This window comes from Arachis hypogaea, chromosome 12 (assembly GCF_003086295.3).
Source record: "Arachis hypogaea cultivar Tifrunner chromosome 12, arahy.Tifrunner.gnm2.J5K5, whole genome shotgun sequence".
In the NCBI taxonomy this organism is placed as follows: Eukaryota; Viridiplantae; Streptophyta; class Magnoliopsida; order Fabales; family Fabaceae; genus Arachis; species Arachis hypogaea.
The window spans coordinates 27803575-27821111 of record NC_092047.1 but is presented as its reverse complement, the minus strand read 5'-3'; the positions used below and the strand labels follow the sequence as shown (position 1 = coordinate 27821111).

General features: G+C 35.0%; 2 protein-coding genes and 1 pseudogene across 3 annotated transcripts; 2 read left to right on the top strand and 1 right to left on the bottom strand.

The window, feature by feature from the left end:
* The first annotated feature begins 523 nt into the window (after positions 1-523).
* LOC112727219 (probable prefoldin subunit 4) lies at positions 524-2787 on the top strand. Of its 2 annotated transcripts, XM_025776887.3 has the most exons (4): positions 524-784; positions 1014-1109; positions 1212-1322; positions 2376-2787. In XM_025776887.3, exons 2-4 carry the CDS (start codon positions 1101-1103, stop codon positions 2634-2636), a joined length of 381 nt encoding a protein of 126 aa, XP_025632672.1. In that variant the 5' UTR covers positions 524-784; positions 1014-1100; the 3' UTR covers positions 2637-2787. The 2 variants fall into 2 exon arrangements, with proteins under 2 accessions (XP_025632672.1, XP_025632673.1); XM_025776888.3 differs by lacking the exon at positions 524-784 and having other exon boundaries at positions 966-1109.
* Positions 2788-7841: 5054 nt separating this feature from the next.
* On the top strand, positions 7842-10427 carry LOC112727218 (uncharacterized; annotated as a pseudogene).
* Positions 10428-11753: 1326 nt separating this feature from the next.
* On the bottom strand, positions 11754-17149 carry LOC112727217 (26S proteasome regulatory subunit 4 homolog A). The gene is made up of 6 exons (XM_025776886.3): positions 16495-17149; positions 14695-14940; positions 13958-14127; positions 13517-13733; positions 13248-13388; positions 11754-12016 (listed from the first exon to the last, which is right to left on the bottom strand). Exons 1-6 carry the CDS (start codon positions 16975-16977, stop codon positions 11933-11935), a joined length of 1341 nt encoding a protein of 446 aa, XP_025632671.1. The 5' UTR covers positions 16978-17149; the 3' UTR covers positions 11754-11932.
* Positions 17150-17537: the final 388 nt, after the last annotated feature.

Here is a 17537-nt window from a genome sequence, read left to right as displayed (position 1 = left end):
TTAATTGAGTATGAAAAGACTATGTTATTTGAGCTATTATTGATTGACATTTAAATTCAATCTATTTAATTTTTAATTTCAAAAACATTTCATATATTGATCTGTGTATGAAAAAATTACATAAACACTTTTTAATTGCCCAATCATGCCATTAATACATTCTCTTACACTTTCTAAATCATACTATATGAGTGTGAAAACTTTCAATTATTACCTTTAGTCATAATTATATCATCGTATACTATTTAACATACTAATAAATAAAATTCATAACATAAAATTGATATCATTGCAACTTTATCTAAAATCCAAATTAAGCCTTAACAAATGGTATAATCTCTTTATATTTATCTAAAAGACTGCGAGTTCGATTTGAAAAAAAAATAAACTTTAACAAAAATTATAATAGTTCAACTATTTTTTTTCCCTAACAAACAACACTATTGTACAATTCATTCCAACCAAAAACCACACAACTCCATCGAAAATCAGTTATTTTTCCCCCCAAGCCTAACTTTCATATGAAACAAATAAATAATCACATTTTTATCGCTAAAACCAACAACAATCAACTGAAAATTAACCAAATAACAAAAACATTCAAAGTTCAGTAAAAAAAGCCCACAACCTTAATTAACAACATTAACCATTAATAAATTTCACTTAATTAATCTCTTTCTGTCAATACATAACACAGATTTTAACAGTTTACAGATCTTGTTTTCCTCCATCGAGAGACACACCACACGCGTTCGTTTTTCGTTTGCCCAGCTACGTTCAACAGGTAAAGAACAAAAATTGCTTCCTCACCTCAATATTGTGTTTTTCTTTTTTGGTTCTTTTATTAATTTTACTTTTTAGTTTCGCGAGATTTTAAACAAAAGCAAGCAAAAAAGAATGATTACATACTAATTTACTCGATTATTCTTGTGTTTATTACTGATATAAACATTTAATTAATTAAAAAAAAGTATCCCATTTTTGTGTTTAATATATCTTCACCCCAATTTTAGTTAACGAGAGTTGTCAACAGTAGCTCCCAGTGGTACTGAAACTGATACTGTGATTGGAATCAGGAAACCCTAAATTGGGTCAATAGCATGCAGCAGGTAATAAAAATCCCTAGCTTCGGGGAATGTTCCTTTGAATCGCAATCTTCTTTCTATTATTTTCCCTCCTAATTTATGATATTCCATTTTTCGTCGTTAAAGGGAGGAGGATCCGACACGGAAGTGACATGGGAGGACCAGCAGAACATCAATAAGTTCGGAAGATTGAACAATCGCTTTCATGAGCTCGAGGATGAGATCAAAATCGCCAAGGTAACCATATTTTTTTGTTTCTTTTCATTTTTCTTTTCTATTTTTGTTTATTTAGCTCTGTTTTGAGTTTAGTTGTTAGTATATGAGTAGAATAAGCACTCAAATGCATCCTTATAGTTTATAACTTGATGGTAGAAACGGATTGAAAGAATGGATTGAAAGAACAAAAGAAATCACAGGATATGCATTGATTTACTTGTTTAGTTACAGGGTGGGGTTTTAGTTTATTCCTTAATCATCACTATAATAAGTTAGGAGCTAGGACCCTGCAGAATAAACCATCATTTTTATCTTTAAAGATTGATTAATTTGCTCAGAAAAATGTTCCCCCAATGACTACTAACTGTATTCCTAAAAGATTCTTCCACTTGATCAATACACCCAAAGTAAGAACCAGTATGTCGGCAACCTAATATTTCCTCGGCCAGAATAGTTTTTTACTCAACCAAAATGGAACATCTAAGGGTACTGCTGGAGTGTAATTATGGGCAAAATGCAGTTTACTTGCGACTGTGTTGGTTTTCATTTGGCAAGAATGTTATGAGTGACATAGTAGATACGAAACCTAGCTGGATTGATCAGTATCAATATCGACATTCAATACTATCCCTGGATAATGTACACCCTTGCAGAGAATACATTAGTGATGAGTTTTATGGAGAACTAGGCGCCTAATTGAAAAAAGAGAAAAAAGAAAAATGGTTTAACATTTTGCCTACCCCTCAAACTCATTAACAATGAGCTAACATGCCGGTTTGTCCAATATGCAAAACTGAGAGCAACAGAGTCCTGAGTAATCGATTAGATTATATGAAATGGTAGAGAGGAAAAATATATTCAATCTTATTACCTTATATATCCTCTAAAATCAAGTATGTGGATGACTGGTTGTGACACTGTGTATATCAGATATGGAATTTATAAACTCCTCTGTTCTGCAAGTCTTGTCCTAGTTTGATTTTTGAAGCCATACAACCTTCTTGCAAAGGCAAGCCCCTGGTTGGCATGTTTTTGATGTTGTGATACAAATGCAAGGGATGATTTCTTCTACAGGAAACAAATGATAATTTGGAAGATGCGAGCAATGAGTTGATTCTCACAGATGAAGATGTGGTTCGGTTTCAAATAGGTGAGGTCTTTGCACATGTGCCAAAGGATGAAGTCGAGAATAGGATAGAAAACATGAAAGAGGTGACAAGCCAGAAACTGACAAAGCTTGACGAGGAGAAACAATCTGTGGTTGCTCAGATGGCTGAACTGAAGAAGATTTTGTATGGCAAGTTCAAGGACTCGATCAATCTTGAGGAGGATTAGTAGCTTTCTTGTTCATAGGTCTTTTTGGGTTGATTTGAACTCTATTGGACTTTGGGAATTTTTCAATCAGATTGTCCGATGTTTTATTTCATTTCATGTTTAGAGTATTTTCTTGCTTGTAATCTAGTGGAAATGGACCTCCTTTTCTTCATGTCTTTGGTTTCATTATTCTCTGTCATTTTCTTCTCTAGTTGATCGATCCTAAAGAAAATCTTTAATCACCTTTGTTGATTATGACTATGAAAAATCTGTCACTTTGGATAAGTAACAGCGAGAGCGGCATGTGTTTTAGTTGCATTACTCTTAAATCTTGCTGAGATAGAAGTGGCTGTCATTTGAAAAAATAAAATAAAATAAATTGTGTCGAGCATTGACTGGTACGTTTTTGAGACAAATATAAGTTGTCGTTTCATTTCAGTAATTCAGTTGATTGATATGTTCAACAATTGGACTTGAACTCTTCCATTAACATGATAACTATGAAAAGATTGGGTTAGTTTTGTCTAATTATTCCAATCTTTGATGGATATATATTTTATATTTTTCATTGTTAGAAACTTAGAATTGTTCGCACTAAATTTTTCATGATTAAAAATAATAACTTACCTTACTTTTGTGTATGCTGTTAACAATCAAATTTGAACTTGTGACAGTTGGGACCTTGTATAAAGTACTTAAATCTATTGTCACCAAGGTTACATTTGAAAAAGAGATCCAGAGACAAAGACTAAGACTAAATTAAATTTCTGCATTGTATTTGATATAAATTATGTAGAATTGAATTATGTTTTATATTATATTTGGTGTAGGAATGATTCACGACTATCTAAATTGCTACAAGTTTTTGTTGCTTAGTGATAATCAATCTATATCATGTGGAGTCAACAAAATGAAATAAGAGATTGGTAAATAATAAAATAATAAATTAATTACAATTAAATTTATAATTTTCATTATATATGAATTTTACTTATTTTAAGAACTACTGACACTATATTTTTCACTTTACCAACGATCTTACTCCACAGGGACTTGATTTCACCAAAATAGGCATCAATTGAGATCATTGTACAAAACCAGACAGCGTAGATATAATTGTATAATGTTTTATCCGATGATTAACCAACTGACAAATAAAAAATTCAGCAACATAGAGCTATGTCTCTGTAAAGAATGCCAATAACGGAATGACGTATTTATCCTACGACTATGAAACAATACAATTCCAAAAATCTTAGAAATTGAAATAAAACAATTGCGAGTTAAGTGCACATGACTTAAATATAAGTGCACATGACTTAAATATAAGCTAATTCATTTTCTTTCTACCCTAGGAAAATCAAAATTGCAATTATAAGTGTCCATGACTTAAATTAGTGGCTTACACCAGAGCTACCTTCACATTTCATAATAAGCAAACATTACTGATTTGTACGTCTAAACAGCAATTAACTATAACAAATCCTAACGTCCTTGAAAATTGCATGTGCCAAATAAACAAACTAACAAAAAAAGTCAATTTTCACAACAAAAGAATAGCAAATCCCATAGCAATGGTTACAATCATGGTCCTGAAAATTGGACCAGATCGGCCAATTCAATCAGATTAATCGAGAACTAGTTATTTGACCAGTTCAATCCATCTCCAAAACCATTCTGCAATAAATCGGAGAAAAAATCGATCGAACCGATGGTTAATTATCGAACTGGCCAAACCGGCTGGGTTTTTGAAAGTGTCAGTTTCTCAAAATCCAACAGACGGCGTCATTTGAATAAAAAAAAAAAAAAAAAAAAGCAAAACTGAAGCTTAACCATATGCAACCCATTTCGAAGAGCACCCACCACACCTCCTCAACCCTAATTTCCCTCTTCTAACTTCCTCCAACAAACTCCACCGTCACAACCACAATCGTTGCCGGATCGGAGCTGCTATCAGCGGATCGAAGCAGTTGTCACCGTCGCGCATCGAAGCAGTTGTCACCGTCGCGCATCGAAGCAGCTGTCAGCGGCGTCGTTGGCTTGAACTCTGAACTTTGAAGCTTCTGGTGTCGCGAACGTCTACTCAGCCCTGTTCTCCTCGCCATCGCAAACGTGCATGTTCTCCTCGCCGTCGTTCCAGTATCTCCAGAAGCTTCCTTCCTCCAACAAGTTCACCTACAACTGCGACAACCACACCTTCAACTTCCTCGTTGATAATGGCTTCAGTCAGTTCCCCTCTTTTTCTCTCTAGATCTGTTTTTCTCTGATTCAATTGTGTACATATGTAAGCATCTTTCCAACTGTATGCTTCTTTCTCCTTAATTGTTTTCATCTTATAGTTTTTGCACTTGTTATAATATAGCTTCCGGTGCTCCCAAAATTGCCCTAATTAAAGATATAGCCTTTCTTTTGATTCTCTGGCATGATGTGTTAATAATTAGATTGATAGCAGAAATTTTTGAATTACAGATTGTCATGATAAAGATGAACAATTAGCTACAAAATATAATATTTTATTAGTATGTTTATTGTTTGTGTGATCCTTTTAGATTTACTGGGTTGTGAACAAGGTTCTGAAAATCGGTTCGAACTGGTCGGTCGAACTGGTCAAACCACGAACCGAAGGGAATAACGGTTCGGACAGATATTGAAACCGGAGATTTGAAAAACCGACATTAGACCGTCGAGCCGGCCGAAAACTGGTCGGTTGAACCGAATCGGGACCAGGCTGGTTTTTTAAATTTTGCAAAAAACGCCATCGTTTTGGATGCTGGAATACCCTAGCCAATTACCCAACCCAGCAACCTTAGCTCCACACGACGGCTAAACGCGAACCCATCCCTCCATCACCCTCCAGCACCTCCTTCCTCTCACCGTCATCGATCTCACTCCCTCACCTTCGTCCAGCTCCCGCCGCCGTCGCGGAAACGAGCTTCGAAGCCACCGTCGTTATCGTGCAGCTACTGTTTCAGCTTTGAAAGCACCGTCATGCAGCTCTGTTCCATTGTCGCCGGGCTCGCCTCCTGCCTCCGTCGCACAGCTCTGTTCCATCGTCGCCGGTGCTATCTCTGTTCCACCTGTCATCCCTTCGGTCGTGCCCTTGTCCCCCTCTTGCTTAGGATCTGCTCTGCTCTGTTCCAGGGCTTCTAGCTTCTAGGTATTCTTTTTTAATAATAATTGTGGAATAATTGTTGTAAGTTAATCTGTGAAATTGTTATGGGTTGAATAATTGTTGAATAAGTGTTAATTAATCTGTGAATCTTGCTGTTTTTACTGTGAATTATTCCATTGTTAATGATTCTGATAATTCATCCGCAGAAGGTGATGGGGTCTTCAGGCTTGAATCCTTTGAAACTAAGTGTTGCATGTGGGGTATGCCTGTTTTGTGTCTTCTTCGCTGCTGTGCTCTGTTGACCGTTGTGCTGTGTTTTTGTGTTCAATTAAAATTTTTCTGAGAATTTAGCTTTGCCATGCTTTGATAAATTGTGCCAATTATGCATTTTTTGAAATTGGTATGCCTCTGTAGATTCTAAATAGTGTGCTTCATGTTTCTGATTTTAATGATTTGAGTAGTTTATGAAGCATAGTTCACTGTTATTGCAAATGATTTGGGACTGCTTTTGAGGAGTGTATGAAGCAGATTACTTGCTGTGTTTGGATATTAATTAAATTGGTTAATTTGTTATTTGAGCCATGTTACAGCTTGTTGTTAAATAAAGTTTAAAGCTTCAATATCCATTTATTAGTTGCCAATGTTAATATTATTAATAATATTAACAATAATACTAATCACAAAGTGGAGAGGGATTGTAGAATTTGTCACATAGGTTTGGAGAGTGATAGTTTTGAGTCTGGTGTTCCAATTGAATTGGGTTGTGCTTGTAAAGATGATTTTGTTGCTGCTCACAAAGTATGTGCCGAGACATGGTTTAAGATTAAGGGGAATTTGAGTATAAATCCCATCTTTACTTTATTCTGTTTAACTGCAAAATTTGGTTTTTGATATTTTTTAATGCTGAATTTGATTGATTCTGTGGATATTTTAGACACCTTTTTGTTTATGATTCATGGAATTGAGAATTGGATTGTTTGGTATTGCTCTATATGCATACTTGTTGTATGTCTTGGTGCTGAGTTTGACAAATATTCTCAATTACTTACCCCTATGGTTTCCTTCTTGAACGGGATTTTATTTTTCCAAAAGAAATCATAGAGAATTAGGGTCGTGAATTGTTTAACTGAGTGATGAGTGTAAAGCTGAAGATGATGAGGACAAAAGTGCTTGGAAACATTAAACATATATTTGAAGTGTTTCAAAAAAAAAACTTGAGTTTGTATTTTGATAAGATCATATGGTTTTGATTGATGACATTTCATGTAGTCTTTTTAAATTTGGAAGATATTTTAAGATTTATATTAGACTATAATTATATTTTAGTATGTATATTTATAATTTATTTATTTTTTATTTTAAAACGGTTTTTCCGGTTGAATTATGGTTGGATCGGTTGGACCAATAAACCAATAAACTAGTAATTAGAGCGGTTCGATGACCGGTTCGGTTCTCAGAACCTTGGTTGTAAATTGTAATTTTCCACTAGGGACTAAGTTCTTAAGAGCCTGAATTTGTTCATTTTTTTTAATTCTGATAGAAATTAATGAACAATGGTGATGATGCTGTGATGAATAGCTAAGTGGGTTCAAAAAAGGAGATTCTGTGTTGGATTGTCACGAAGTTTGTAGCTAGAATTGAACTATGGAAGGATATAGTAGTAAATTAGTAATGCTGTATTGGATCCTCAAATTCTTGTGCCTGTGTTATGATGATATCAACTAAACTATACATATTCATTTCCTTTTGATCATTTCTGGTTCTCAACTCTGTTATTCCACTTGTCTTGAAATTCTCATTATATTTATTTATTTCAAGCTCAATTCTGTATATTTAAAAAATATTAAATTTAAATATTTGAAATCTGTATATTAAATTTTTAATAATTTTATTTTATTTTTAATTAAACCGGCTGAACCCTGATTGAACTTCGGTTAAATATTTGAACCGTTGAACCAATCACTCTACCGGTTTATTGATCGGTTCGGATCTCGCAACCTTGATTATTATAAATATTTATATTTAATAAATAAACTATTTATTAAATATAAAATTTTATTTGTTATAACATTTTTCAAGAACTATCACAGGCGGAATATTTCGGATACTGAACTAGGAAGGCGTGGCAAGCAGATATTTGGAGCCGGGGAACCAAAAACTGGTGGTTTCCCCTTTCTCCATCCTCGTTTCCACCGCAATTCAGGTTCCCCCTTCATCCCCACCAAAACGAAAAAGAGAATGAATCTTTTAATCCCCAATATCCCACAGCAGATCTCATTCTCCAAATCAGTGTCACTGTCACTCTCAGTGTCGGTGACACCTACTCCCCAGCCCCCGTGCGCCCTCGGTTTCCCGCCATAATCCGAATGGGCGGGGACCGAGGACGTACCCAGGCGGGGTCTCCAAGTGGCAGTGGAAGCGCATGCAGGCCAAGAAGGCCAAGCAGCTTCTCAAAGCCCGCCTCTCCCGCGAGCGTCACATTTATGAGATGCGCAAGCGGGCCGAGCTCCGGGCTGCCGTCTCTGACCTCGAGAGACCCTGGGAGCCAGTCCAGCAGGCCCCCACCTTGTTCTCGGTGTGGGCCGACGAGCAGGTCAAGGTCCTTGCCGACAGGTTAGAAGTTAGTTATGCAAATTGTGCATCGCTTGTTATGCTAAGTCAATGTGATGATTGTGACATAATTCAAGTTAGTTATGCAAACTGATTTTAGAAAAAACACAAGTAGTTGAACAATTTCATCATTTGGGATCCCTATTGATCACAGGTTCCTGAAGGCAGGTGAATAACATTTCATTAAAGTGAAAATCTTTCGGTTGCTAAATTAATAAAATTTCGTTTCCCAGGGATTAAGTTATTTAATTGGTTAGACCTAGATTCATCAGTTCTAGTTATGAAAATTGTTCTTCGCACCTGTGATAGAGCTAGTTAGACTGTTAGAGTTAACTGCATCAGTTGAGATTAATTTATAAAAAATGTTATCAGTACCTTTGATAGTGTTAAGTTAGTCAGCTAGAGTTAGTGGCGATAGTTTGAAGTTAAATATGCAAGTTGTACTACTCACTTGTTATAGGATCTGCTTCATTTATTGATGTCGGAATGTACAGAATGCACTGTTCATTGGACAGTCTTATCATTTGTTTGAGTACAGGTTCCAAAGACCTGGTGGGTTTGACCTCTGGAGCGAGAAGGACGGGCCTCAGTTGTTTGAAACTCCTGATGAGTTGCCATCTGCAAGGTTCTTCCCCAAAGGGGTTGTTCATAGTATCAGGCCTTATAGGAGGATTGATGCTGATGAGTTGCTGGGGAAGGGTAGCGGGGTTAGTGATCATAGAGATGGAGAGGATTCTTCTTCTGCTGCAAGGTTTTTATCTGAGGGTCTGGATGATGAGTATGATGATCAGGAGTGTTCTTCAGCTTTGTTGAGCTCTTCAGAGAATAATGGGGTGAGTGTTGATGGTGGATTGAAGAATAATGGGAGGAATGGACAGAGGCTTTTGTCTGAGCATGTTGACAATGAAGGGTTTTCTTCTTCTCCTTTGGATTATGGGAGGAAGGGAGTGAATTCTGGCAGCCAAATGAGGAAGAATAGGAATGGAAGCAGGCTTATGTCAGAGGGTGGTCGTGATGGGTTTGATAATGAAGTGTGTTCTTCTTCTTCTTCTTCTCCTTTGAGTTATGGAAGAAGTGGTGGGAATTATGATGGTAGAATGAGAAGGAATACGAATGGAAGGAGGCCTTTTTCAAAGGATGATGATTATGGATCTGATGATGGAGAGTATTCCTTTTCTCCTTTCAATTCTGAGAGGAATGGAGTTGACGGCAGAATGAGGAAGAATGGGAATGGAAGGAGGTTTCCATCAAGGGATGTTAGTGGGTCTGATGATGGAGAGTATCCCTCTTCTCCTTTCAGTTCTGAGAGGAATGGAGGGACTGTTGATGGCAGAATGAGGAAGAATGGGAATGGAAGGAGGTTGGCGTCCAGGGATGTTAATGGGTCTAATGGGTCTTACTCTGGCCGAGTTGGTTCTGGTATGAGGCAGGGTCGGGGTAATCCTAGCGCCAACAGAAGAGGTAGTGCTAACAGAAGAGGTGGAACATACAGTAGCAGAAATTCAAGCTATGATTCGCCAAGAGTCAGATGCTAATTCTGAAGTTTATGATATGGATTTGCAACAGGATGGAAGTTACGGGTTCCCCAGGAAGAGTGAGCAATCTGAATCTAGAAATTGTTGATGGTTTGAACACTCAGTCAATCAAGGCATTGTAGAGGATGAATGGAGTGCTGCTAACGGCAAAATGTTTCTTGAGGAAGGTGACAGATGCAGAAAACGTATTGCCATTTTGGTAGGCCTTTCTAGTCAGCTTAATTCCTCAGAATTTATTGATTCCATGAAAACAACAATGTCTTGTCTGAATATGCGGCAAGTTGAATTTGCACAAGGACCTGTCAAATACTATATTATTTTGTATATATTACATTTGAGTCTTGAAAGAAACATTACTCGTTATAGCTATTCATCATTTATGTCTTTAGTTGAAATCCATAGAAGTTTTAATTTTCATGATTGCCATGTAGTTCTTCCTTGGTGATCTGTTCTTTAATTCTGTGGTAACTGACCTAAAGTATTGGTATAGATTTGTTGAAACAATCTCAATATGATGAATTGCTGATCAATTCTTAAATTGTATTATTCAGAGTAGCTTAATTCCTCTTTCTTTCTTTTCAGCTGAAACATTCTAATTTCAACACAAAAAAACCTGGTATTTTTATTGTACCAATTAATACTTTCTCATGTTATTAGATATTGACTGTGTATGAATCTGAATAAAATTCTGGATAAACACTTGGAACTTAGTAGATATTAGCACATGCCTTCTCTATGCTATGTGTCAGACTTATTCATGCTTTTATGTTAGACTTCATTACGATTGGGTTAGTTTTGTATAATTATTCCAATCTTTGATGGATATATATTTTATATTTTTCATTGTTAGAAACTTAGAATTGTTTGCACTAAATTTTTCATGATTAAAAATAATAACTTACCTTACTTTTGTGTATGCTGTTAACAATCAAATTTGAACGTGGGACAGTGGGGACCTTGTATAAAGTACTTAAATCTATTCTCACTAAGGTAGCATTTGTTTTGAGGTACTGAGACAGAGATTGAGACTCAGTATTATGTTTGTTGATTCAGAGACTGGTACTAAATTTTCTGTCTCTGTTCTCAAAATTTCAGTATTTCAGTACCTCCAAAAAATAGAGACACAGGGGACTAAAATTTTTAGAGATGGAGATTGAAATTTTAATATTTTATATCTAAAATACTCTCATTTCAATTAATTAATTCCAATTTTATCCTATGTGCAAATTAAATTAGAGTTTCATTTTTGTTTTAATTTCTGTCTCTCATTTTACATCAAACATAATACTAAAATTTATTTCAATCTCTGTCTCTTAGTTTCTGTCTCTTCGTCTCTGTTTCTCCACCAAATGCCACCTAAAGTTACATTTGAAAAGAGAACGAGAGACAAAGACTAGGACTAAATTAAATTTCTGCATTGTATTTGATATAAAATATATAGAATTGAATTATGTCTTATATTATATTTGGTGTAGGAATGATTCACGACTATCTAAATTGCTACAAGTTTTTGTTACTTAATGATAATCAATCTGTATTCTGTGGAGTCAACAAAATGAAATAAGAGATTGGTAAAATAATAAAATAATAAATTAATTACAATTAAATTTATAATTTTCATTATATATGAATTTTACTATCTTATTTTAAGAACTACTGACACTAAAATTTTCACTTTACCAACGATCTTACTCCACAGGAACTTCATTTCACCAAAATAGCCATCAATTGCGATCATTGTACAAAACCAGACAGCGTAGATATAATTGTATAATGTTTTATCCGATGATTAACCAACTGACAAATAAAAAATTCAGCATCTCTGTAAAGAATGCCAATAACGGAATGACGTATTTATCCTAAGACTATGAAAGAATACAATTCCAAAAATCTTAGAAATTGAAAACAAAACAATTGCGAGTTAAGATTCAAAGCCTCCAGATCTAACTTTACCCAAGCAATTGTACATGAATAAAGCTCAACATCATGGTACAAACGCAAGACATGATGCTCACAGAGCTAGAACATAAAAAACAGCAAAGATAATGGTAAATGATAGTTCACATATATAGCCCTTCTGGCACCCCTTCTTTCTTCTTAAACATCACTTTATCTTTTGCCTTCTTAAAGTCAGCATGAGTCACCTGAACAAGAATGTATCAAACAAAAAACATACTCCAATAAGAATGAGAGGAATCATGAAACAAACGGGGACAAATGATCTTTCGTTTGATAAGTGATAAATCAAAATAGAATATAGATAAAATACTTACAAACAAGCAGAAGACAAAAAGGAAAAAAATAGTGATTTTTTCTTCCTTTTTTTCTTTTAAATTTATCTTTGGGGGAAAAAGATAAGTCAATATTAAGAACAACAATTACATTAATGTTAAAATTAGGACTCCTATACTCATGTTACCAATGGGAAGAAAATATATATAAAAAATGATAATAAATTGTTTAGATAAAGCTAACAGGAAGGAAGTTATCTCATTTGAGAGCCCAGACATGCCAAATGGAAGAACAAATGCTTATTGTCATAAACTTGGTAATGACCCATCAATTAAAACTGCACGCAAAAGTTGTACCTAAGACATTTGTTTCAACACTGATTGATCTTTAAAACCAAATAAAAACAGTTTGAAATAACAAAATATTGCTTATCATTCAATTGTATTTTCTTTAACTCCAATATTAAGAACTAATTGATGGTTCATTCACTGTAACAACTTTCCTGTAAGGAAAATTGTAGGAACCCTAATCTCCAGTTTTGGTTATTTGTAATACAGAGAGTTCAAACAGTCTCTTTTATAGTGATAAAAGAATTTTACTAACAAGATAATACTACGAGAAAGGAAAGAACATGCTATCAGCATATCTAAGCGGAGTGGAGGGTGAGCAGTGAGGGTGGCGATGTCAGTGATGGTGAGGGTGAGTCGCGGCAGGGCGGAAGGAGAGGCAGTGGTGTTGAGGGTGAGGGCGAGGTGAGTTGTAGTGCTGGTAGGGGGACTGATGGGGAAATGAGGGTCAAGGTTAAGGGTAAAATTGGAAAAAACTGACTTACTGTTGATCGTAAAAAATATTAATGGTAATAGTAGAATTAAAACTTATTATAAACGTTGAGAGTAAAATTAAATGGAACTAAACGTTAGCGGCAGTTTTACAGCTGTCTTAACCTCCATTTCTAATCTCCAACTGAACCTTTGATAGTGTAGGTTGCAAAAGAAAGAACGGAGTAAACAAACTATGCTACAGTTTACATATGCTTAATACAACCATGGTAAAATTGGCTAGTCAAGGCAAGCAACTTCACAGTTCCAAAAAGATAGACTAATTATATCAGACAGATAATAGAACCACAAAGAGAGAGCTAACCTTCATTCGGCGTTCCCGTAGAGCAAGTAATCCAGCTTCAGTGCATATTGCCTTTATATCAGCTCCAGAAAATTCATCCTTAGTCATAACAAATTCCTCCAAGTTGACGTCATCGGCTAATGTCATCCTTGATGTGTGTATCTTTATTTCAAAGCATAAGAAGTCATTTAGTCATATGATCAAGCAAAATATGCATTCTAAGATATCACATATAATCAGCAGAAACATCTTTTTTCTATGTTGCTTTGACAAAAATAAGTCATGATTACCTGGAAGATGCGTCTTCTTGTCTTAATATCAGGAAGAGGAAATTCTATCTTCCTGTCAATTCGACCAGGTCTTAGCAAAGCTGGATCCAGGCTCTCAATTCGGTTGGTTGCAAGAATCACTTTTACATCTCCTCTTGAATCAAAACCATCTAACTGGTTCAGCAACTCTAACATGGTTCTTTGAATTTCACGTTCTCCACCTGAGTGAGCATCGTATCTGTAAGCACATTAACACATAATCTCATGAATGTGAGATATTTGTAGGAGATCAAAAAGCTAAAAAGCACAGGTATCCATGTGTCATACATTTCTAAGTCAAATCGTGAATGAAACATAACAAAACAGTAACAAACTAGAGTTGGTTAGTCTTGCATAGGATGTAGAGATTCTTGAATTCTAATTGACTAATCCCCTCTAGAAGTTGGGTTTTCAATTACCTACCTCTTTGTACCAACAGCATCAATTTCATCAATGAAGACAATAGATGGGGAAAGATCATCAGCAACCCTGAAAAGTTCCCTGACTAGCTTTGGACCATCTCCCAGGTATTTTTGTATCAATTCACTACCAACTACACGCAAGAATGTCGCTGATGTTGAGTTTGCTACAGCCTGAAGTCAGATAACACGTTACCTTAGACCTAAAATTATAGTGCATAATGTGCTTGTGCATTAAAAGCAATATAGATCACATGAAAGGTAAAGGTCAGATAATGCCTATACTATCACACAGGTCAAACTACGTTTATGCTGAATATCACATGGCATATGAACTCCAATATTATCAAACCAACACACAAATTTTATCATAACATCTGAACACCAGTTCATTTTACAGAGATCATGAAATGAAATGCTAAAATTCCAAAAGAAATACTCTCCAGTGCCTATAAGCCAAAGATCAACAGCTAGCAAAGAACAAGATAATTTCCTGGAAGTAACATGCAAAGCAATGCCTAAAAACAAGGATTTACAAACTTGACAGAAGTCTCCTTTTGTGCATATATACATGGGAAAAAGTATTCCCAGGAATTCCATAGTATTGAATACTGATCCACAATGTAGCATGATAACATGTTCGGTTTAAAGGAAAGGGAGTTAAATGGAGAGGATAAGATACAAAGAGGAGATGCTCAAGCTCTATTCCATCAGCCTATGAGAACACAAATAAATACAAACCTTTGCAAGCAAGGTTTTCCCAGTTCCGGGTTCTCCATATAATATGACACCTTTAGGAGGTTTAATACCAATGTCTTCATATAATTCAGGGTGAGTCAATGGAAGCTCAACTGCTTCCTTAATTTCCTGTATCTGAGCATCCAAACCACCAATGTCAGCGTAGGATTCCAAAGGAGCCTTTTCAACCTTCATGACAGAGACCATTGGATCAACTTCATCTTGAAGAAGTCCAACAACAGAAAGAACCTGATGAAAAAAATAAATAAATAAATAAATAAATCACATCTCCTGTACTTAACCATATGAACTACAAGTCTACAACAAAGGAAGTATAACTCATATACCAAAAACAATTACGTTACATCAACTTCCACTCTTCCAAGTCATGTTACGTTCCTATCACTAAGCATTCTATTAGAAAAATTATCATATCTGGCAATCCAAGATTATATATCAAAAAGAAACTTGAAATATTTCCAGCAAGTTGTTAAAACATCAACAAGACATTGCATTACACAATCTAATGATACACAAGGACATGTCCAATGTCTATTGCATCAAACATTAAAAATCGTTTCATACATGACTATTACTTCATGATAGAGTGAGCAAGTTATTGCTAATTCATTTTCATTCTACCCTAGGAAAATCAAAATTGCAATTATAAGTGCACATGACTTAGGCTTGGTTTGGTAAAGCTTTTACTTTTTGAAAGTGGCCTATGAAAGCTGTTTTTTAAAGACAGCTTTTTAAAAGCTGCAGCACTTGCATTTGGTAAAATGAAATTAAAAATGACTTTCAATAAGCACAAGCACCATAATTATGTTTGGTAAAACAGCTTTTAAAAAATAAAAAGATTATAATAAACATATTTATAACGAAAATAATTTCTTTTTTCAAATTCTTTAAAATTTCATGTAATATTTTAAAATAAAAAATTCATAATAAACATAAACATAATAAATAAACTCTTTATTTTTTAACTTTAAAATTTTATATAAATATTATAAAAATTTATTTTATCCTAATATTTGATAGAGATGTATTTGTGTTGAGATTTGTGAAGATTAGGTTAAAAAATAAAAAATATATGAGGATTCCAATGGCAATATAATGTCAAGAAATATATGCGTGAAAATAAATAAAATTTGGTAAGCACAAGCTAGCTTTGAAAAGCTCCCTCTCAGATGCTTTCAAAAGCATCCCTAACTTTTAAAAGCCGCAAGCACAAGCACTTGGACTTTTTAATTTACCAAAAGCAAAATGAGGTGCTTTGCTTTTAAAAAGCACAACCATCTCTTCGAAAAGCTTTACCAAACCAAGCCTTAAATTAGTGACTTACACCACAGCTACCTTCACATTTCATAATAAGCAAGCATTACTGATTTGAACGTCAAAACAGCAATTATCTATAACAAATCCTAGGGTCGTTAAAATTGCATGTGCCAAATAAACAAACTAACAAAAAAGTCAATTTTCACAACAAAAGAATAGCAAACTCCATAGCAACGGTCACAATAATTTTCATTACTCTCTAGAAAATCGAAATAGGTATATTGTCGATCTCAAAACCTAGACAATTTTGAGTACCAACTTAATTCTCACGGAATAGCACCCAAAAACCAACGAAACCCTAAAACCAGTATCACCGAGCTTCAATTACTCACTCGAAACAAAAACTACGAATCCAATAACCAAAAACCTAGACAATTGCGCAATTCAATATCACATGAAAGCAAAAAAAGTAAGCCAAATTTCACGAAATAGCAAACAAAACGAAAAAAATTGCAAAACCCTAACCTTATTATGCATCAAAATAGCGCAACCAGGCTCCAACTGATCTTTATCAACAAACGACAAGATCCCAACGTAATATTCAGGCCCGACGGAAGATGAAACAATGGCATGATTCTCGTCAATGAGCTCTTCAAGATTCCCAACGCTCATTGGAGAACCTCTTAGATCATCGACCTTTGATCTATCTTCTTCGGCCTTCTCTTCCTGAGGCTTCAGCCTCTCTTGGTTCGCAACGAACTCTTCCTCCATCAGCAGATAGTCCTTCACGCGCTCCAGCTTCAGCAATCGGAGTTTGCACTTCGTGTGAGGCGTCACGACCGGAAGGCGAGCCGCGGCCTCGGGACCCTTCTGCTTCCGCTGCTTGCGGCCCACGCGGGCGGGAGGGGCTGCCGGCTCGAATTTCTTGTCCTTTTTGTCGTTGCCGTCCTGCTTACGATCACCCGGCATGCCCTGGCGGTTGAGGCCGCCCGGAGTTCCTTGCCCCATTAGATTGGTTTTGAGGGTTTTTGTTTTTTGGGTGGAAAAGGACGAAGCTGAGAGAAGAGAGTAGCGTGTCCAAAGAAGAAGAAAATATGCTTTGAGTAACCAATGCAACTTTCTATTATGTATTTTCAATTGTTGTGGTAACTTGTTGTTTAAGCCAAAAAAACGTTTCGGCAAAAACAAGTAATATGAGGGCTTGTTTGTGTGAGATTTTAAAAAAGATTTTTTTTAGTTATTATTTTTTAAAAGATTTTATGGAAAAATAAAAATAATTTTATGTTTGGATTTTTTATATAAATTTTTTTTATTTATCAATTATGTTTAAATATAATAATATAAAAGTATTTTTTTGTTTATTTATTATATGAAAAATATTTTTTTTTAAAGAAAAAATTTTAAAAAAAAAAATATAAATTACAGTTTCTCAAAAAAGATGTTTTTTTTAATGCTTTTATTTTTACTACTAAAAATTTGCTAAACATGTTAAAAAATAATAAAAGATAAAAAAAAATCTTTTTTTATCAGAATAATAGTACCCAAATAAGCACCTAGTGTTAAATCGG